Genomic DNA, 22,878 nt, shown 5'->3' on the forward strand with positions numbered 1-22,878 from the left:
GTGGGTAGGGGCAGTAGGTATAGAAGAATATCTAATTCAGGGTTTGAGGGAAGAGGAAAAGTACCATCTGGGAGTGAGGGAAATAGACATGGGATTCTCACCTGACGTACTGGTTGCAGCTATCATTTGCTGGGCCACCCCTGCTTCTAATCAGCTAGTCAACAATGTAATGGTCCTGTACCTGTTTGACCTGTTTGAAGGGAGATGGAAGGAGCCATTGGCATGAGTCACTCTGGGGTAAGGAGTCCTTCCTCCCACCCTTGGAGTGGTCTTACATCTGGATTCTTCCCTTCTCCTCAGTTCTTTCACATCTGCTCTGTGCTCAGAAGTACCATCCTCTCCTATCTCAGGCTGGGGGGGACAGATTTTTCCTAATGGCCTAGAAGTTCCTTCCCAACTATCAGGGTCCCTGGAATCACAGGTCTCTTCCCTACCTAGTCTCATCTAATAGGAACTCTAGATCTGTTCTCTTTCCCTAATAAGGTCAACAATAATGCAAGCAATTGATCTTCTGTAGGTATCACAAAGAAAATTTTCCACAAAGCCCAACTGTCAGTGTTGTAAGGCTTCTGCAGTTTCTGGTCTAAAAGTTTTGAAATTATTATAGGACTAGACCTCTAAAATTCACCTCTCTGGATCTATGCTCCTAAAAAGAGGAAAAAGACTAGACATATCACACAGATATTGGCAGCTTCAGAACTGATCATCACAGCTAGATAATGGATACAAGAGGGAACAGAGTTAAGAGCATGTGATGTGATATGACATAAAAATCACTGAAACTTCTGTCAGTAGACATATTTACATCCCACTTTTTGCCTCTTATTAGTTAATCTGTGATCAGGGGCAATTCAAGTCTGGGCTTTTTAGTTGCCCTACCTACCTCCTAGTTTGAGGGGAATCAAATGAGTTGAGCACATGAAAGTACTTTAAAAAATTAGCAAAGATCTTAACAATGTTAAGCAGTTTTTTTTAAGTTTTTTTTTTTGCAAGGCAAATGGGGTTAAGTGGCTTGGCCAAGGCCACACAGCTAGGTAATTATTAAGTGTCTGAGGCTGGATTTGAACTCACATACTCCTGACTCCAGGGCGGGTGCTCTATCCACTGCACCATCTAGCACCACCAATGTTAGCAGTTTTAAGCTGTAATACTGTAATACTATTTATCTATATATTTCTATGGATATATATTCATGTGTGTATTATGCAATATATGTACATAATCTACATCTCTCATTCCCCTTCTTCTCTCATGTTTCTCCTCTCTCCCCTTCCCTTCTCATTTTTTCTCTCTTCCCTTGTCTCTTCTCTCCTTTCCTTTCCATTTTTTCTCTCTGCCTTCTCTCCTTTCTTCTCTGTCTCTCCCTTCCCCCCAAAATATACATCCTATTTCCAGCTTTTCTTATTGTCTGCAATAAAATAGAAGGGCCCTAAAATGAAAATTAAATGTGAAATATAGGTGTTTGTAAAGTGAGCTCCAACTAGTCACAGGGTTATTACAAGGAACCTTATTTTCTGTCATGTATTTTCTCAATTAACAGACAATGATATCATGTAGAGGCCCTGATCTTCAAAAAGGTTGGAAACCACTAGTATAGCAAAAAGAACGTTGTATTTTGGAGTCAGAAGACCATCTCCAAGTCAGGTGTAAAATATAGTTAATTTTCTCATTTGTAAAATATAGTTTATACCATTGGTTCTACACGCACCATAGGAGTCTTGTGCTAACTGTAAAACGATTTAGCAGCAACATTGGTCCCAAAGAAGAAATAGGAGAAGACACACACAAACAGCTACAGACACATATACACACTAAGGGTGTGGAATTTTATGTATAACTTTTTTAAAAATGAATTTTTTGGTTTTTTTTTTCTCAGCTCAATTCTACTTTCTGCAGGAGGCCCTTCCTGGTGCCTCCCCATTCCCAGTCCCCAACCTCCATCTAGCTATTGTTTTTCTTCTGAGATTACCTTCTAATTACATTGCATATATTTAGTTTTTTCTTTTTTTTTTTTAGTTATTTGCATTTTGTCTTCCCCAATAAAATGTGAACTCCTTGGCAGCAGGGATGGTTTTTGCCTTCCTTTGTATCTGCACAGCTATGTATCCCCTGAAACATATTCCACTCAATAAATGTTGATTTACTGACTTGACTTCATCTATTTTTTCTTTAAAAATTTTTTTCTTATTTACTAAAATGCCTCATCATACCACAAAAGATCAAAGAAAGAGGGAAAGGACCCATATGTACAAATATATTCTGGTAGCATCTCTTTTTGTGGTGGCAAAAACTGGAAACTAAAGGGATGCACATTAAATGGGAAATAGCTTGAACAGATTATGATATATGAATGTAAAGTATAGTTACAACTAGTATGTTGTAAGAAACAATGAAGGGAACAGTTTCAGAGAAACCTAGGACAACCTTTATGAAGTGCAAAGTGAAGGAAAGAGAACCAGAGAAACAAATTATGCAATAACAATAACATGGTAAAGCAAAATGACTTTGATAGACTTAATTCTGATCACTGCAATCACCAACCCAAATTCTAGGGAACAGATAACAAAGCATGCTATCCATTTCTTGACAGAGAAGTGATAGACTCAGATGCAGAATGAAATATACTTTTCTGAACATGTTCTTTCTCAGACATGGTTAATGTGAATGTCTGATTTTGCTCAACTGCACATACTTGTCATCCAAGTTTATTTGTTTTTCCTTTAAATTTGATAGAGAATGAGATACAGAGGGTGAGAAAAATAGATTTTTGTTCATTAAAATAACTTAATTTTAAAGGTTCTTTGTTACTGAGCAAGGTTCTCTGGAAGGAGGAGTGATACAAGTAGAAATCTAAATGCTGTAAAAACATAAGAGATCAATAAAAATCTATTTTAAAAAATGATTTGCCAACAGAAGTCTGAGGTAAGTATATTCTCTTATGTACATGTGGCAGTGAGAACCCCTGGGACCAGAGGATAAGAGAAATCTGAGTGGCAAAAACCGGTGACCTTGACACAATTTCAGCCCTCCTCTTTACAACCCCAACCCTCTACTCCTCCTAGTGGAAATGTTGGATGTTGGAGAGATAACAGTAGGAGGGGAAAAGGCAGGGCCCAGATATGACACAGAGTTTGAGATGACTTTTTCCTGAATCACTAGGAGCCAGACTTACTAAGTACTAGATCAGGCCCTGATCCTGGCCCTGTGCCCCTTGGCCCTTTGCAGGAAGGAAGCTGTCCTCCCCTCAGGTCAAAAAGGGAGACTGACCAGTGGCATAACTCAGGTGGCACAAGTCTTGGCAGCTGGGGGGAACCTGAGTAGGGATGGCAAGAATAGTCCCAGAGCATATCTAATGTATCTAATGGCAGCATTTGCTCACTGCCTGACCTTCATTTATTTATCAAGATCCAAACATGGTTGGTGCCACAGGTTTCAAGTCCACATTCTACCTATGAGACTCAGGACTCTGCATTAAGTGCATGTGTGGAAACAAAAGTGGGCATACTCACCCTCTGGACTGCCTCATCCTAAGGTTGACTTTAACATGCCCCAATCTAAAAATCCAGCTTCTCCTTAGCTGGGAAATTTGTCATACAGAAAAAACCTCCAAGGCAAATTGCCAGGGTCAAGATGGTGACCACAGGACTAAAATTAAAATTGCCAAGTCACATGCTCTGTAGATAAATGGAAAAAGAAAGATAAGGATTGTAAATTACCATTCTGTTTATGTATCCTTGTAGGCAAAAAGCCTTTATGAAAGGCAGTGTGGGATAGTGGATGGAACTTTGGGGTTGGAATCAGCAAGAACTGAGGTGGAATTCTACCTCAGATACCTGAAAAATGATTTAATCTCTCATAGCCTCAGTTTCCTTATCTGTAAAACAGGGATTCACACATTATTTCAGTGTTGTGGAGATGAGATAAATGTGCATAAAACACCTTGTAAACTTATGGTAGCGCCTACTGCTAGTCACATGTTTTGTAGATAAATGGAAAAAGATAAGGTTTACAAATGCTCATAACCACTCCTTTATTTGTCTCCCTACTGGCAAAAGGCCTTTATGAAAGACAGTGTGGCTTAGTGAAAAGGGCATTGCACTTGGAGTCAGACAAAGCAGGCAGCTGGGGGAACCTGAGTAGAGATGGCAAGAATGTGCCAGACTCTCTGGCTGGCAATAGGAATACAAAGACAGGAGTGAAACTGTTTCTGCCCTCCAAGAGCTTACATTCTATGGAAGACATGTATAAATCCAGGTATTATAACCTTAAAGTTACTGTATTTTTAAGAAAAAGGTAACAGAATCTTAGGGGAAGAGTCAGCTTTACCTAGAGAGAGTTAAAATGTCAAAATGAGAGATCCTTGGTGTGTGAGAGACACAGAACCAACAGAACTTCTTTCCAAAGAGAGAGATATTTTAAGAGAACTGAGTTTCATTCTTAGTCCACGAAGAGATGTTAGGTGGAGAATCCCTGGGAGATTCAGACTGCAGTCCTGAGAGAACTGTAACTCTAGAGCGGAGATCACATTGATAAAAAGGTTCTGGTCCACATCAATTTACCCTGTTTTTGAAAAATAAAAAGGTGAGTATGAATTTTTCTTACTGTGATATGTAAATAATTATCTTCTTATAGTTATTACACATTAAGTTATGTGAGCAAGGATACTGATATTGAAGTCTATGAGATTAGGAAGTCTGAGACAAAGAAAAGAAGGAAATTTAGGGGGAAAGAGATTTCTTTGGTTTATTTATAAACTGGGGGTCTAAACTAATTGAGAGAAACTATGAATTTCTATTTCTAAGGAAATGTCAAAACATATCCTCAATCATCTTAGAATCCAGAGAGAATTTAAAAAAAAAAAAAAGAGGTGCAGCTAGGTGGCGCAGTGGATAGAGCACTGGCCCTGGAGCAATTATAGTGGCAGGGAAGACCAAAACATTATCTCAGAAGATAACAAGGTAAAAACAGCTTCAAAGAAAACCTCAAAAAAAAATGCAAATTAGACATGAACCAAACAAGAATTTCTAGAAGAGTTAAAGAGATGAGTGATAGAAGAAAAACTGGTAAAAAGAAATGAGAGTAGGGGTGACTAGGTGGTGCAGTGGTTAGAGCATTGGCCCTGGAGTCAGGAGCACCTGAGTTCAAATCCAGCCCCAGACACTTAATAATTACCTAGCTGTGTGGCCTTGGGCAAGTCAATTAACCCCACTGCCATACAAAAAAGAAAAAGAAATGCGCTAATAACAGAAAGGGTGAGGGTTGGTGTGATTTTCAAGTAGTTACATAGTTACAGACTTTGTATAGATTTGACGTGTAGAAGGGGTGGGATGGTTATTGTTTCTAAAATGTATGATTTATCAAAATAAATAGAAAATCATTTGGGAGGAAAGTACTAGAAACTGTGTGGATCAAGTGAGACCATGAAGATGGTAGCATTTGAACTTTTTCACTCAGGTTGGAAGAACATTAGTCATTCATTGGCTCAACTGCACTACTGATCTTTCCAAGAGTTTTGACCTGCTCTATTTCTGACCTAAGTCAATTTGCCTCTTAGACACACTACTGTCCACCATCACCACTCCATCCCATTCCCCCACCCCCATTATCAAGTGTGGACATCTGATCCACTTTAGTTGTAGTGCAGCTCAAAACTCCAGAGCCCAAGAGATCCACTAGCCTTAGCCTTCCTCAGGACTGTAGACATGTTTCTGTATACCTGGCACTGGAGTTGAGACTTGAAGGTGACTTCTTTCTGCCAAACCTCAATAAGCCTCAGTTTTCTCATCTGTACAATAGAGATATTAATATATCACAGGGTTTTTATAAGTATCAAATGAGAGAATTTAAAAATTTTATTTTATTTATTTAAGGCAGTGGGATTAAGTGACTTGCCCAAGGTCACACAGCTAGGCAACTATTAGGTATCTGAGGCTGGATTTGAATTCAGGTCCTACTGACTCCAAGGTCAGTATTCTATCCACTGTGCCACCTAGTTGCCCCCATCAAAATTTGAGAGAATTTAATGCATTTCAGACCTGGCCAATGTAGGAATTTGTTTTGACTTAATATGCATATTTGTTACACAATTTTATTTTCTTTTTTCCTAGTATGAGGGCAGGAAGGTGGGAGAAAGACATTAAGTTGTGAAAAAGAAAAGATGGAAAAGAGGGATACTGAATCATTTTTTAATGCACAGAAGAGAAAGGAAAGAAACACAGATAAGCAGAAAAGTTTTAATAGTTAAAATATCGAATTTATTATACACTTAAAAAAAAGGCAAGAGAAGAGTTTGGGCAGAGTCAAGATGGTAGGGACAAGCCAGGAAGTTACCTGAGTTCTCCCCAGTTTCTCTCAGAAACAACATTAAATCAAGCCTTTAAATGAATTCTGCAGTGACAGAACCTATTGTCACTGATGGAAATAATTTTCCATCTTACTGAAACTTAGAAGGATTTCAGAAAAGGTCTGTCTCACTTGGGTAAATGCATAGTGCAGTCTAGCATGTCAGATGGTATTACAGCAAGCCAGTTCTTAGCCACAGCACAGAATAGTAACTAAGGCTCCTCGGACCTGGCTCAGCAAATTAGTGACTGAGAAGATCAGGTGTGAGGACTCTAGCCCCAGTGTAGAACCCTGGCAGAACAGATGCAACTAGACTACCCACCCCAGTGTAGTGGGCAAGTTGCCAGTCCTGGAGGCCTCAGTGGCCTTGGTGGCAAAAAGCCAGTGATCAATCCCTTGGTCTCTAACACAAGAAACATAGGACAGTGCCCCCTGAGCTCCAGTAGCAAAGTTCAATTTTAAAAGTCACAAATTAGGTTAAAAAAAGAACAAAAAACAGCAAAGAGTACTGATCATAGAAAGCTACTACAGTGAGAGGATAGATCAAATAAAAGTTCAGAAGAGGATGACATTGTCAAAATGCCTACATGAGAAGACTCAAAGGAAAATAACTGTCTCGAAACCAGTATTCTTGGAAAAGTTCAAAAAGGATTTTAAAAATCAGAGAAGTAGAAGAAAAATTGGGAAAAAGAAATGACAGTTATGCAAGAGAGTTAACAGTTTGCAAAAGGAAAGACAGAAATTGAACAAAAGATTCCTTAAAAAAGTAAAATTGACCACTGAAGAAAACAACTCCTTAAAAAGTAGAATTGGCCAAACGGAAAACAAGATACAAAAGTTCACTGAAGAAAATTCCTTAAGAATTAGAATTGGGGGGCATCTAGGGGGCACAGTGGTTAGAGCACCAGCCCTGGAGTTAGAAGGACCTGCGTTCAAATCCAACCTCGGACACTTAATAACTACCTAGCTGTGTGACCTTGGGCAAGTCACTTAACTCCACTGCCTTAAATAAATAAAATTTTAAAAAAGAATTGGAATTGGGCAAATGAAAGCTAATGACTCCATGAGACATCAAGAATCAAAAACAAAAGAATTAAAAAAAAGGAAAAATGTAATACCTCACTAAAAAAACAACTGACCTGCTACCAATTTGATCCAAGAAAGATAATTTAAGAATTAATGGACTAGGGTGGCTAGGTGGTACAGTGGATAGAACACCGGCCCTGGAATCAGGAGTACCTGAGTTCAAATCCAGCCTCAGACACTTAATAATTACCTAGCTGTGTGGCCTTAGGCAAGTCACTTAACCCCATTAATGGCCTTGCAAGGAAAAAAAGAACAAGAATTAATGGACTAAATGGAAGTCATGATTGAAAAAAGAGCTTGGAGCATCTTTCAAGAAATTATCAAGGAAAAACTGTCCTGATACCTTAAAACTAGAGGGTAAAATGGTCACTGAAAGAATTCATTGATCACCTCCTGAAAGAGATCCCTAAATGAAAACTTCAAGAAATATTGCAGCCAAATTCAAGAATTATCAGGTCAAGGAGAAAATACTGCAAGCAGACAGAAGTAAACTATTCAAATATCAAGGAACCAAAGTCAGATTTGCACAGGACTCAGCAGCTTCTACATTATATAGGACTGGAGGGCTTGGAATATGGTGGGCTGGCAGAGGCAGATTTCATTAAAACCTAGAAAACCTTACATGAACTGATGCTGAATGAAGTGAGCAGAACCAGAAGAACAATGTACACAGAAACAAAAACATTATGCAACAATCACCTTTGGTAGATTTAGCTCTTTTCAGCAATACTATGATCTAAGACAATTTCAAAAGACTCAGGATAGAAAATACTAACTATCCACACACAAAGAAAGAACTGTTGAGTTTGAATGCAGATTGAAGCATGCTATTTTCACATTTCCCTTTTGCTCTATTTCTTCTTTTACAACATAACTAATGTGGAAATAGGTTTATCATGATTGTACATGCATAATCTATATCAGATTGTTTATGTCTTGGGGATGAGGGAGGGAAAAGAGAGAGAAAAATTTGGAATTCAAAATCTTTATTAAAATGAAATGAAAACTATCTTTACCTGTAACTGGAAAAAATAAAATGCTATTAAGTGAAAAAAGAAAGCCAGTGTACATAATAAAGATTCAGCTTTAAAAACAATCCTCTCTGTCCTACAATATATGAGAAAACATTAATTTTATTTAGTGTGGGTTAATTACAGAATTAAAAAAAATAGAAAATCAGCAAAAATAGAAGCCAAGAGTGAGTGTATGTGTAAATCTTTGCCAACCTAAAGCTCTATATAAATGTAAGCTATAGTCAAAATCTTTTCTGACTCCAGCCAGTAGGGGTGGGGTAGTAGTGTCTGTCTCCAACCTCTAATCCAGAGAATAAGAAAAGGCCTGCCCTCCTCCTCCTCAATCAACACCCTCTGCTAAAAGGTTCCTCTATTTCATAACATCTTAAATTGTTGATATTCTTGGGACTAGGGAGGTTCTCAAAGATCTTCTAATGAAAACCCCAGGGTGTCCAACACATCAGAACATTATACTGTCAAAGTACAATAATAATATAATGTTTTTCATAACCATATTATTAGCAAAAAGGCTGATTTCTTTAGAAAGAACTCAGTGCGGCAGTGGCCCTGGAGCTAGTAGGACCCGAGTTCAAAACTAACCTCAGACACTTAATAATTACCTAGCTAAATGACCCTCAGCAAGTCACTTAACCTCACTGCTGTAAATAAAAATAAAATCTAAAAATAAAAGAAAGAACTCAGCCTTCACTTTATAGTTACCTTAGCCAGTAGGTAAGAAGTCAAGATCCATGACTATCTCCCGTATGTTAATTACAAATTCAGGAAGACAATAATCAGGATGCTGGAAGACTTACCTACCCTTCTGGATGCTTAAAGTCCTGAAGAGATAACAGATATAGTATTGTATAAAGATGATAGCCTTTGGGGGCAACTAGGTGGGGCAGTGGAGTACCGGAGTTTAGATCCTGCCTCAGGCACTTAATAACTGCCTAGATATGTGACCTTGGGCAGTCACTTAATCCCATTGCCTTAAATAAATAAATAAATAACTAAAGAAAAGATGATAGCCTTCAAGGAGCAATTGGACAACTTAATATTTTGCAACCTTCATAGTCAGGTCACCAAGGAGGTTAATGATTTCCCCTGTCTTTTGTTCTTGGATAAATATTCATCTCTGTCTCAGTTAAATGGTCTATACCTATAGGTTAATAGTAAATCCCAAAGAATGGAACTTCATGTTTAACCTATATTTTCTTTCATTTTATTTTAAACATTTTAATTCATCTTTAAGGTTTACACTTTTAGGATTCACATACATAACATTTGATATGCAGAAAAGTAAAATGGACTGAGAAACAGAAAAGTAGGAAAGAAAGGAGGGTTGAGGAAAACCTTCTGTAAGGAGAGTGATCAGACAGCTCTCATGGATCCATGATCTGGCTACAGCTCCACAAATCCCTGAGTGGAGGGGCAGTCATAGCTTCAAACTGCATACCAAGAATATGTATGACAGGAAGAAAGGGGAGGAAGAGAAGAAAATAATCATTTATTAAGTGCCTACTATGGGCCAGGAACTGTACTAAGGCTTTTAAAATATTTCATTTGATCCTCACAACAACCCCGAGTAGACAGATGCTGTTGTTAATCCCCATTTTACAGTTGAGGAAACTGAGGCAGAGAGATTAAATGACTTGCCCAGAGTCATACAACTAGGAAGCACCTGAAGCTGAATTTGAACTCAGGTCTTCCTGACCCATGGTCTAACACTCTATCCATTGTGCCATCCAGCATCCATCGATCCCTTCAGAAGAACAAAAGAGTACTCAAGGCTTTCATCCTTCTATTCCCCCCATCAAAGGCTAAGGAGAAGGCAATTTTCTGGTTCCTGCCCCACTAAAATTGGCTTGTCCCATCCTCTAGCAGAACCACAGAATTTTAAAGGTATTTACCTCAGAGGTCACCTGAAGCATGAATCTCTTCTTTGGGAGGAGCTCCAGATTTGGTAATCTTGAGGGTGGGAGAAGGCCTGTTTTCCCAGGAATTTTGGAGCTGGAGTAGGAGCCTCAGAAGGACAGTATCCAGTACAGCCAATCCTTCCCAAGAACACCGAAGGCCCCTGAAACAAAGGGGAGATGAGGGAACAATCTTCCCTCCCTGTCCCTCCCCAATCTTGTGGTCCTGCCTCTTGGTTCTCCTAACTGCAACCCCTTCACAGCCTCCCCGGCCTCCTTATCTCCATCCTCCTCTCCCACCAGCTCACCTGTGGTCCAGCAGCAACAGGCCTTGTGACTGAAGTTCTCTCACTTCCTCAGATTCCCCAAACACATTCCAGAGGGAAAAGTGAGGTTCAAACTGCAGCCAGTGCTGGAGAGGACAGAGGAAGAGTTGTATCCCACTCCAACCCCCACCTCTTCAACCTCAGGGACTTAGTAGTCCCCTGTTTCCAAAGGCTAGAGTATCAGCATTATATCTGGGTGCATAAAAGAGGAAGCCTGAATAGACCCTCTGAGAATATAGTAAAGGAAACATTAGACAAAGGAAAAAGCTGTTACAACAAATATTTTCTTCTGTGCTGGGTTAAAGTATCCTTTTGGTGTCTGATTCCTATCCCATTGCTATCTACATAAATAGCTTCCCACTGTGGGCCACCTGGAACATATTCAAAGAAAGTTATCTTTACTAGAAGGGGAAAGATGCTCCCATCTGGTATATTTTGATATTCAGTTAAAGGTACAAGAAGTTGCCTCACCAAAGGCTATTCCATCAAAAAGGGGTATTAAGTACATTAACAATAACACTGAGATGATCGACTATGATGGCTGAAGCTCCTCTTGGCAGTTCAGAGACCAAGGACAACCCTGAGAGATCTGCTATGGACAATGCCATCCACATTTAAAGAGAGAAAAACATGGAATCTGAATGCATACTATGTTTATTATTTTATTTTTGGTTTTTGAAAGGCAATGGGGTTAAATGACTTACCCAAGGTCACACAGCTAGGTAATTAATTAAGTGTCTGAGACCAGATGTGAACTCAGGTCCTCCTGACTCCAGGGCCAGTGCTCTATCCACTGTGCCACCTAGCTGCCCCATGTTCATTATTCTTAAAACTTCTTACATTTTTCCTTTCTCATTTTTTTTTCTTTTTTCCTTTCCCCTTAGTTTTGATTCTTCTTTCACAAAATGATTAATATGTGAATACTGCATGTAATTGGAAAAATAAAATTTGAATTAAAACAAAGGGGGTATAGAGATATAAATACCCTTCTCTAAACTCACCCCAAAGGTTATTCCATCAAAATGGGGTACTGAGATGCAAATATCCTAAATCCTTTTCCTTATCCCTTTCCCAGAAAGTATGACTGTTCAGGGCTGTTCAAACTACTTGAAACCCGCCTATACTCACATCCATTGTCAACCTTATTGATACCACTTGAAGGCACTGAATTGACCTTTCAGGACATGAAGCAGTCTATGTGTCACCCACTTCTTGGTCCTTCCCTAGCACCACCCTAATTCTTCCCCAACTTCCCCAGATCAGACACCAAGCCATGCTTCAAAAGTCTTGCCTTGCTCTTAGCCTTTGCTTTCTTAGAGAACTCCAGTAGTTTTCTTAAAAGATCTACAGCACCCTTGTAACTCTCCCTGATTTCTCTTCTTTATGTTGCTCTCCTTCTTTATGCTACTTACACCCTGTTGGCTGTTGTTGAACAGCCTAACTGCAACACTTGTATTAGACCTTAAACATTATGAGAACATTGTTGAAATGTAAAATAGTTAACTTTAATTAGTTTAAATTAAAATTTTCTTATATAAATAAAATCTATGTAACCAAGAATAGAAAGTATGAAAAAAATTGAGGAATAAACTTTCATAGACAATTTCTCAGATAGGATGTGATTAAATTAGAATACTGCTGTGGCATAGGAAATGATGAGATGGCTGATTTACAAAAATATGGTAAGACTTGGACTTAAGAAGGAAGATGCTATATCTTCAGAGAAATAGAGGACAAGTGGAAATGAGTATAGTACAATCTTACATATATGTATATGAATATATATTTGTAGATATCTGTGTACATAGACATATAAACACACACACACATATATGCTTAACTGTAGCCTTCTTTAGGGCAGAGTCAGGGAGGAGGGAAAAAACAAAATAAAAAATGCACACAAATAACAAAAGAAAACATTGAAGGTAACAAAGAAAGCTGGGTAGCTCTGAAAATAATGTGTAATATTTATTATAGAGGTTTTCTTTTTTTAAGTATGATTCTGGCTTATTTATTTTATATTATTACAATAATTTTGTTATTCCAATGGCTCTGTCTCTGGGGTGAGTTGCTTTCTTTAGCATAAGTCCACCAGAGAAGTTGCTTCAATATTTTTCCCACAGTGGCTATAACACTCTTGCAACTATCTTTACTTTTCTTTTTTACTTTGATAAATTCCCTTGTTGCTGCTTATCATTTTGCAGCTATCTTTACTTAATTTTCTCTCTCTCTCTTAGCTTTTGGTAGATTTTCTAACCATTACTACTGCTTAATTTCTTAACTTCTTTACTTTGTACTTTAATAGCACAGTAATATGTAATAAACTTTCATGTCCCTATACCTTCAAGTTAAGAGTTTATTTGTGGAATTCATTCCCAACTCTCCAAAGAATCCAGTACTCTTTCTCACCTTCAACAGGAATAGTTATTCTATGTCTCACCTCGTAGATGTGTTATGCTATTAATGTATATCACTCAAGCATGAGACATCCAGAATGAGCAACATCACCTCTGCTCTCAACTCATCTGCCAAGAATCTGCAAATTATTAGGGAGTAACCTCTAGGCAACACTTCCTCCTTCCTCTCCACCCAGTCTCCCATTGTTATTCTGTTTTATTTTCTTCTTTGGCTCTAAATCTCCCCTCAATACTTAACCAATGGTCTAGTCCATAGTAGGAACTCATATTTAAGTCCAGTGGTGAGAACATTGACTCTGGATTCTAGGAATTCGGGGGGAGGGTATGCTTACTGTCTTGATCTCTGCTTTTCTTCCAGTTCTAATTCTCTTGTTCATAGTCAACATAAACATCCATACAGATAACTGTGCTTAAAAACCTGACCGGTTAAGCCGACCTCTTCTGAGCAACCACTTAATACTATATTTAATAAAATAAAGTGCAAGATTCTAAAACTGGACTGCCAAGAAAAAACAAGAGTCCTTGTACTCAGAAAACTGACACTCTCCTAGAATTTTGTGCCTAGGATAGGGTAGGAGGTGGAGAAGAGAAACAGAGAGGGACAGAGTAGCTGGATGGTACAGTGGATAAAGGGCTAGGCCTAGAATCAGGAAGACTCATCTTCCTGAGTTCAAATTTGACTTCAAACGTGGACTAGCTGGATGACCCTGGGCAAGTCATATCACCTCAGTTTTCTTAGCTGCCTCTCAGTTTTCATCTGTCAAATGAGATGGAAAAAAAAGGCAAACTACTCCAGTATCTTTGCCAAGAAAACCTCAAACAGGGTCACAAGTGAAAAATGACATAACAAACATAGAGACCAGATCTATGATTTCATTTATAAAAAGACTCCTTCTACCAATGGTGGGGTAGGTATATTCTCTACAAGTTTATAGTCTTAGCGAATTCCCTAGAGCAGATGTGTCCAACCTGGCTACAAGTAGGTTTTTAGGACCCATTCATACTTGCCCAACATCACACAATCAGAATGTAACTGAGATGACTTGGGGAAGATGACTATCTTCCTATCTTCAAAGCTACCTTTTTTAACCACTTTACTGCACTGCCTAAGTAGTGGTGATGGCAGAGGAGATAAGTATGTACATGATAATCTGAGGAGAAAGGAAGAAGCATTGGAAATCACAAAAAGCTTTCCCAGAGGAGGCACTGTATGTTCTCAAGGGAGCCTGGGATTCTAAGAAAATGGAGGGGAGGAGAAAGTGCTATACACACAAGTACAAATATAATACAAAACAATACAATACAATACTTTTCATTATCAACACAACATAATCCAGCAGATACAAAGGAAAGGAGGTAGAATGCAAAGTACCAAAGAATTGAATAGAACAAAAAGTACAGGAAAAGGCAAAGTATAATAAGACTAGGGAGATAAGCTGGGGACAGACTGTGAAGGTCTTTAAATGCCAAGGGAGGAGTTTTTGTTTTATCCTAGAGGTAACAAGTTGCCCCTGAAAAGTCCTTGAGCAGGAAAATAACAGAATGTGGCATGCTTTAGAGATATTATTTTGGCAAGTATGCAGAGGACATATTAGAGAAGGGAAAGATTAGAATCTTGGAAGTCAATTAGAGGCTGTTGCAATAGTCCTGGTGAAAGATGATGAGGACTTAAAGAGGGTGTCTATGTTCCTGGAGAGAAGGGATGAGATGAAGAAGATTTGGCAACTGAGTTACTACAGAGTGACAGAAGAGAAAGAGTCTACCAGACCTCACATTTACTTGATACTTTGTGCCTAGGATAGGGTACATTCCCCATACCTGGAAACCTGAATTCTCTACCCTGATCACAATCTCGCCTCTATACTTCTTCCCCATCCTTACGAATACTGGGCATTTTAGTGTGAAGTCCAGTCTCTTGACCTCTCTCTATTCCTTAGTCCTTCATTTTTATTTTGGTTTCCCTTCCTTCTGAATCCCAGAATCAGCAATTCCACCTACTTCCTTAGACTTTAGATCTTCTACTATTACTGTCCTAATCTCTGATCCACACTAGCTTATCTCTTTATCCTCTGCCACACAATGCCAGAGGTAGTCATAAGAATGTGCTTATTTCATGCATTATAAATTCATGATAACAAACTTGCAAAGACTGTTCAAACAGAATTTATCACATGACCTCACATCTAAACTCATTAACATTTCCCTCAAAACTCACTCCTTTTCCTGAACTTCCTGTTTCTGGTTTCTGTTAATAGTATTTAGAAAGGTCAAGGTCTCCCACTGCATCCCTTAAAACCACCATTTGTCTTGACTTTTGTCTTGTTGCCAGCCTTTGATGCCTCTGGAGGAGAAAGTAAGGCTGAGAACTTTGAGCAACTCTACCTCACTTAAATCTAAATCTCTCATAAGTCAAGACATCATCCTCATGATGTCATTGGTCCTCTTCCAGAACAAAGGGAGAGGGAGAACCACCACCATCACAAATGTCCAAATCCACTAGACCCTTAACTTCAGGATCATCTTCTAAAGGCCGCTAGGTGGTGTAGTAGATTGAGTGCTGAGTCTAGAATCAGGAAGTCCTCATTTAAATGCACCTTAGACATTTAGACACATTAGCTGTGGGGCCCTGGGCAAGCAACTTAACCTGTCTGCCTCAGTTTCCTTAACTGTAAGACAGGGATAATCACAGTACATCCTTTTCAAGATTGTTTTGAGATCAAATTATATGCATGCAAAACTCAGTAACTGACATATAATGCTTTCTTTCTCTATCTTCCTGCTGCCCCAACAAAATAGATCTCCACAAATACTGCCACTCCAAAATGGAATTATCCTCACTACTACCACTTTCATTTGGGTCTTCATTATCTCTTACCTAGATTAATTCAATATTCAACACCCCATAGAAAAAAATATTCAGATGCACTGGTCCTGATAAACTCCACTACTTAAAAGGACCCAAAAACTTTCTATAGCTTTCCTCTGATTCCTAAAAAAAGTCGTAATTATTGATTCTGGCATGCAAAGCTGACTCCCAAATCTTTTTCCTACTGGATCTCACAATACCTATACTTCAGTCATTCCCCTGAACTCACCTCTTATTTTCCTATCTTTGTTTCCATTCCCCAAAAGCCCTCTCTGCAACTCATCCTTCCTACCTTCCCCCCATTTTTACCTACTAAAATTCTAGATATCCTTCAAGACTTAGTACAAGTCATGACTTCTATAAATCTGTCTCTGCTCATTCCAGCAGGAAGTAATTTCTTATAAAATCCTATAATAATCTACCTACCATATCCTCTTTTGCTAATGTGTGCCTGCTTTTAATCTCTTCTATTAGATTGCTAGTTTCTCAAAAGCATGTAAAGAGTCTTGTTTTTAGACCTGCCTGCATGCCTTACAAAAAGAGGAACTTAATACATATCTATCTGTCCAATGAATAAAAAAATTAATTGAAAACATTGTTCCCATTAAATAGATCATTTTATTTTGATGCCAACTCAGAGTCAAACTGACAATCTTGCTGCTTCTCCAGCAAATGTGGTCTAACTCAGTCCATGTGCCTAAACACAAGGTCTATGAGGAATTCTGCCACTACACTGTGGTTTTCTCTATTCACATATTTAGATATGGCTCTCTCATTTCTACAAAGAGGAAGGGGAAGACCCTGTGAAACACAAACACCTCTGAAGATTGTTCCCATGATGGGCCTCTAGCCTTGGCCCAGTGTAGAGGATTGTGTGTGTGTGTGTGTGTGTGTGTGTGTGTGTGTGTGTGTGTGTGTCTGTGGGCCTTGGAGGTGAGAGGGATGCAGTTTACCTGATGAGTGATTCCTACATCTGTACGTAACCCCAGAGCCAAAAGTTCCTCCAATCTGAAACAAAGATACAAACAGAGCTCAAAGGACTCTGGGAAAAGGAGCTATCATCATCATCATCATCATCACCATCATCTCTCTCTTTCACACACACACACATGCACACACACATATGCACCCAAACAAAGCTAGGTGTGATAGGTGAAGCCCTAGGAAACATATAGAGAAGGGAAGATGATAGGAATAACCCACAAGTGTGGAGAACAGTGCAGAGAAAAACTTCACACAGATATACTCACAGCTCTAGTTTACTCAGAGAGACTCGCTTCCGGGTTCCATGGCCAAACATTGAAACTTCCTTCATCCAATTGTCAGGTTCCAAAGTCTGAATTCGAGCTTCCCGGAGGATGCCTCCATCTCCATGGGGCACAAACCGCCCATGGGCCCCTGAGACAGAGAAATCCTTTTACTTAGGCTCACTCCTAGCTCTCCATCTTAGTCTTCCCATCTGGTTCTAGGACTCACCAGGCCCAACACCTATGTACTGACCACCCTGCCAATAGTTCCAGTTATGCGTGCTGACAGCTTCCTGCAAAGGAAGGGAACAGTTATTGCAAAGGGGAGGATTCTCTTCAGGTGCTCTCAAGATCCAGACTGAGAAGTTCCCCACCCATGCTAAAGAGGATATTTAAATGCCTCACAGGAGTACCCTTGAATTGGTCAGGGAAGAAAGAATATATGATTGTACCTCAAGAACCCCTCCCAGGTAGAAGCTATGGTGCCTGCTCAGGGCTACCCAGAGCCTTCCCCATATTTGCCCTTTCCTCAGTTCTGAAATCTTTCTACCCGTATGCCCCACTCTTCTCTGTCTACGACCTGAACTTCTTCACTGACTTCAGAATTACTGCTAGCCCCCCACCCCGATCTAACATTATACTTCAAAGTAAGGGCTCACATTTCTGGCAAAGTTAGAAACTTCATACTGGCGGAAACCAGCCTCCCTCAAGACCTCCCGCCCATCCTCGTACATCTCAGCTGCAGCTTCTGGATCTGGGGAGGGCAGGATCCCTCTCTGGACCTGGGCAAAGAGCAGAGTGCCCCTCTCCAGGGTCAGCTGGTAGAGAGAGACATGATCATCACAGAGGGAAAGTAGCTCCTGCAGCTGCCTGAGCCACGGTTCCACCTGCTGCGCTGGGAGGCCAAATATGAGATCCACAGATGTACGCCCTGGATACAGATGCCTTGCCTCTTCTAAGGTCTCCAGGGCTTCTGACACTGAGTGCGTCCTGCCTAGCAGCTGGAGTTCTGTATCATCTAAGGACTTAAGAGAGGGAAAGAAGAAAGGAGAGGGAAGAACTATGAGGGAACAGAGATATAGTAACCTGGTTTGGCTAGGGGGTGAACAATAAAATTTAGCCTTGAAAAGGAATGAATGTGAACATTTTTGGAACTGGGATAAAGTTAGGGGAGAGGCAGAGGGTTTTTGGAAAAGGAGAAAGTTTAGCAATGAGTATGACAATGGTAGTATGTGTGAGTGTATATATGTGCTCAAGAAAGTTAGAAAAATGAGATATCCTAACACTGATTCTTAACCTCGGGTCTATGAACTTCCTTTTTAAAAAATTTTGCATATTATTTTATTTTATTTTTCCAATTACATGCAAAAATAGTTTTCAACATTCACCTTTTTGTAAGCTTTTGAGCTCCAGATTTTTCTACCTCCTTCTCTTCCCTCTCCCCTCCCTATGACAGTGAGTAATCTGATATAGGTTATACATATACAATTACTGAACTTCTTTTCTTAGAAAATATTTTAATAACCACATTCCAATATAATTATAATCCTATGCATCTTAATTTATGCATCTAGCAACATTATTTTGAGAAGGGCATCAAATAGGTGAAGCAGGGTAGAAGGCTTGCTCAATGGAGTAAGACCTAGAGAAGAATGGGCATGGGGGTGGGGAATAGCTAGTATGAGGAGAGGGGAGTAGCTGGTCACCTGGATGCCAATGGATAGTCTGTTGATACCTGCCCCTCGGAAGGCAGCCAGCCTTGAGGACTGGGATGAGGTAGGGTTGGCCTCTAGGGTAACTTCAGCTTTGGCTGGCAAGTGGGTGGTCTGGGCAACAGCTTCCAGGACTGAGGCCACTGTGTGAGGGCTGGCCAGGCTCGGTGTCCCCCCACCAAAAAACACAGAGTCGATCCTAGAAAGGAAGCAGCAGTAAAAGAGGGGGATGAGATAAAGGCTAACCAAGTACCCAGAAGGTCCCCAGTTTTTATAATCCATGTAGTTGGAATAGTGCCTGTCCCTCCCAGGGGTTCTTTTTATTATTTTTTTTAAATTTTTTTAAGTTTTTGCAAGGCAAATGGGGTTAAGTGGCTTGCCCAAGGCCACACAGCTAAGGTAATTATTAAGTGAGGCTGGATATGAACTCAAGTACTCCTGACTCCAGGGCTGATGCTCTATCCACTGCACCACCTAGCCACTCCCCAGGGGTTCTTAATACAGGCCAGTGGTTTGACCATTTCATCCCCAAGCTTCCTCCTCTTCACTTTCCATCTCTCCACCTCCAGGAGGAGGGCCCCCCCCCATGGAACTCACCGTTGCACCCCACTGAGTTTCAGCAGTGTGGTTGCTTCCTTCACGAGGCATCTCCGCATGGCATCCTCATCTAGTCCTCGGGGAATATACTTGTTAAAGTTACAATAGTTGCAGCGCTTTTCACAGTATGGCCACTGTGTGTGTGTGTGTGAGAGAGAGAGAGAGAGAGAGAGAGAGAGAGAGAGAGAGAGAGAGACTGACTATACCTGAGGGCAGGTGGGTGAGGCAGGTGTCCTTGGGCTACCTAGCCCCTTTCCAGGGCTCAGCTACCCCCATCTCCCAGGCTTTCAATGCTCACCAGTTCCCTATATTCTAGTTCCCCAAGGGAGGGAAAGGGAGAGATGGCTGTCCCTTCTCCTCATCTAAGCATCCCCCAAACCCAATCCTACTCTTCCCCCAACCTAGAATTCCCTTGGGTCTAAAAGAACCTGGTTCATCCCAGATCCCTTCAATTCTGACTTGGAAAGTTACAGGGATGGTAAGTGGAGCCCTAGTCTTATGTTACAGGGATGGTAAGTGGAGCCCTAGTCTTATGAGGAACAATCATGGTTGATTGCAAGACGGTTAACAATAAGAGTTGCTTTCATTCCGGTTTTATAAATGGAAAGGGGGGAGAGCCATATTTTTAAATCATAAAATAAAATCCATCGATATAAAGGAAACCAATGCTACTGAAATACGGTTGCTGAAATATTTTTACAAACAGTTGCCAGACTGCCGGCTCTAAGCAAATAATTGTCCAAACCTGGGGCTGGACTGGAGCTGGGGCTGGGGCTGGGCCAGGGCTGGGCTGGGGCTGGAGTGGGCCTGGGGCTGGGGCTGGAGCTCAAGTGGAGCTAGGGCTGGAGCTGGGCCGGGGCTGGGCTGGGGCTGGAGTGGGCCTGGGGCTGGGGCTGGGGCTGGAGCTGGGCCAGGGCTGGGCTGGGGCTGGAGTGGGCCTGGGGCTGGGGCTGGAGCTGGGCCAGGGCTGGGCTGGGGCTGGAGTGGGCCTGGGGCTGGGGCTGGGCTGGAGCTGGGCCAGGGCTGGGCTGGGGCTGGAGTGGGCCTGGGGCTGGGGCTGGGGCTGGGCTGGGGCTGGAGTGGGCCTGGGGCTGGGGCTGGGGCTGGGGCTGGGGCTGGGGCTGGAGGGGCTGGAGCTGGGCCAGGGCTGGGCTGGGGCTGGAGTGGGCCTGGGGCTGGGGCTGGAGTGGGCCTGGGGCTGGGGCTGGGGCTGGGGCTGGAGCTGGGCCAGGGCTGGGCTGGGGCTGGAGTGGGCCTGGGGCTGGGGCTGGGGCTGGGGCTGGAGCTGGGCCAGGGCTGGGCTGGGGCTGGAGTGGGCCTGGGGCCGGGCCGGGCCGGGCCGGGCCGGGGCGGACAGTGTGCCGGGCAGGGCAGGGCAGGGCAGGCGCGGACTCGCGCCGGCGCTCCTCTACTCACGTGCACGTAGAGCGCGGCGCTGCGGCTCCCCGGCGGCGGCTGCGCGGCGGCGCTTCGGCCCCGCTGGCCCCGGCCTCGCCGCGGGCCGGCTCCCCCGCCGCAGCCCCGTCTGCTCGCACATTGGGTTCCTAGGGTGGCCGCGGCCCCGCAGCGAGCCCGGACGGCAGGCAGCGCCAGGCTTGCGGCGGGCCCCGGATCTGGGCCTCCCGCCCTCCTTCCAAAGCCGCCGGGCGGCCCGGCTTCCCGGCACCTCCGCCCCCACGCAACCTCGGCCGGCTCCGGACTTAGCGGACGGCTAAGGGTCTCTCCGGCCTGGTCTGGGTGGATAGGGGGTCCAGGCTTCCTCTCCTGCGCATGCTCCGAGGCGGAGCGGCCGGGCTCTGCGGGGGAAGGCTGAGTGGAGCCGCACGTGGGCTCTGGATGAGTTTCGAGGGTCCTGGGTCCCCAGTCAGACCGAAGCCTTGAAGAACCTGCCCTGGACTGGTGAGGGACCTCCGGTGTGCGGGCGCCACCTGCCGGACCAGAGCGGTAGAGCAGGAAGAGCCTTTGGATCGCATCCAGTTCAATCCACTGATTTCAGAACTGAGGAGACTGAAGACCTCCCTCTCCTCTGGACTGTGGCTGTGGCCTCGTCACCGTTCTCCCTCCACACCTTTCTCCTTTCCAGTTCATCTTTCACGAAACTGCCAACACGATATTGCTAACGTATCAGTGTGTGATCATGCCACTCCATATTAATGGAGAAACTCCATGTTGCCCCTAGAATCAAGTGTAAATTCCCTTTGGAATTTGAAGCCCTTTTCAGCCCGGTTTCAAACCACTTTTCCAGGTGTTTTTTTTTAAGGTTTTCGAAAGGCTATAGGGTTAAGTGGCTTGCCCAGGGCCACACAGCTAGGTAATTATTAAGTGTCTCAGACCGGATTTGAACTCAGGTACTCCTGACTCCAGGGCCGGTGCTCTATCCACTTCGCCATCTAGCCGCCCCCACCAGGTTTTTTTTGATACATGACCTCCCTCCAGAAAGTCTAAGCTCTAGCTAAATTGGCTATTAAATATCCTTCATACAAAATACTCTATCCTAGATCTTGGTTCTTTGCAAGGTCAAAAAGATAGTGATGGAACCAAGATTCAAACCCAAGTCAAAAGACCACAGATTTACATCGAGAAGATTTAGAGGAACATTGAGTCCAACCTACTCTTTATACAGATGAAAAAAACAGGTTCAGGTTCAAGAAATTTAGTGCCTTGCTCAGTCACACAGCTAGTAAATGTGTGAACCCCTCCAAGCATTTTTTTCTTAGCTAATTTGATGGACACTTGGAGGACTCAGGTTTTAAAATGTACATTTCTCTGATTTCTAGAGATTTTGAACATTTTCATGTGATTGTTGCTGTTTCTTCTAAGAACTACCCATTAATATCCTTTGAGAATTTATCAGTTGGAAAATAACCTTACTCAGGGTCAGCTAGGTGGTGCAGTGGATAGAATACCAGCCCTAGAGTCAGGAGGGCCTAAATTCAAATTCACCCTCAGATAATAACTTAGCTGTATGACCTTGGGCAAGTCACTTGACCCCATTGCCTTGCAAAAAAAGAAAGAAAATGACTTTAAGGAATTTGGGCTTTAAATTTGGGATGTAAGAATTTTTATCAGAAATGTTTGATGCACAGGGTGGCTAGGTGGCACAGTGGATAGAGCACCGGCCCTGGAGTCAGGAGTACCTGGGTTCAAATTCGGTCTCAGACACTTAATAATTACCTAGCTGTGTGGCCTTGGGCAAGCCACTTAACTCCATTTGCCTTGCAAAAACCTAAAAAAAAAAAAGTTTGATGCAAATATTTTCTATTTTTGTTCTAATCTGACGCATTGTGTTGTGCAAAAGGTTTTTTTAAATATTCATTCAAAGTCACCTCTTTATTATGCTTTCCTCTAGGTCACAGCTT

At 42.0% G+C, this 22,878-nt stretch overlaps 1 protein-coding gene across 8 annotated transcripts; it reads right to left on the reverse strand.

Annotated features, from left to right (window-relative positions):
- Positions 1-1,221: 1,221 nt before the first annotated feature.
- Positions 1,222-21,428, reverse strand: RSAD1 (radical S-adenosyl methionine domain containing 1). Of its 8 annotated transcripts, none has more exons than XM_074223752.1 (12): positions 19,520-20,458; positions 18,917-19,121; positions 17,870-18,235; positions 17,440-17,503; positions 17,214-17,361; positions 16,917-16,971; positions 10,663-10,766; positions 10,352-10,518; positions 9,795-9,889; positions 5,717-5,785; positions 4,327-4,560; positions 1,222-3,674 (listed from the first exon to the last, which is right to left on the reverse strand). In XM_074223752.1, exons 1-8 carry the CDS (start codon positions 19,576-19,578, stop codon positions 10,353-10,355), a joined length of 1,167 nt encoding a protein of 388 aa, XP_074079853.1. In that variant the 5' UTR covers positions 19,579-20,458; the 3' UTR covers positions 1,222-3,674; positions 4,327-4,560; positions 5,717-5,785; positions 9,795-9,889; position 10,352. The 8 variants fall into 8 exon arrangements, with proteins under 8 accessions (XP_074079853.1, XP_074079855.1, XP_074079856.1 ...); XM_074223755.1 differs by lacking the exon at positions 1,222-3,674 and adding an exon at positions 20,936-21,428 and having other exon boundaries at positions 3,681-4,560; positions 19,520-19,653; XM_074223750.1 differs by lacking the exon at positions 1,222-3,674 and having other exon boundaries at positions 3,681-4,560; positions 19,520-19,653; positions 20,265-20,326.
- Between the last annotated feature and the right edge of the window lie 1,450 nt (positions 21,429-22,878).

This window comes from Macrotis lagotis, chromosome 2 (genome assembly GCF_037893015.1).
Source record: "Macrotis lagotis isolate mMagLag1 chromosome 2, bilby.v1.9.chrom.fasta, whole genome shotgun sequence".
In the NCBI taxonomy this organism is placed as follows: Eukaryota; Metazoa; Chordata; class Mammalia; order Peramelemorphia; family Peramelidae; genus Macrotis; species Macrotis lagotis.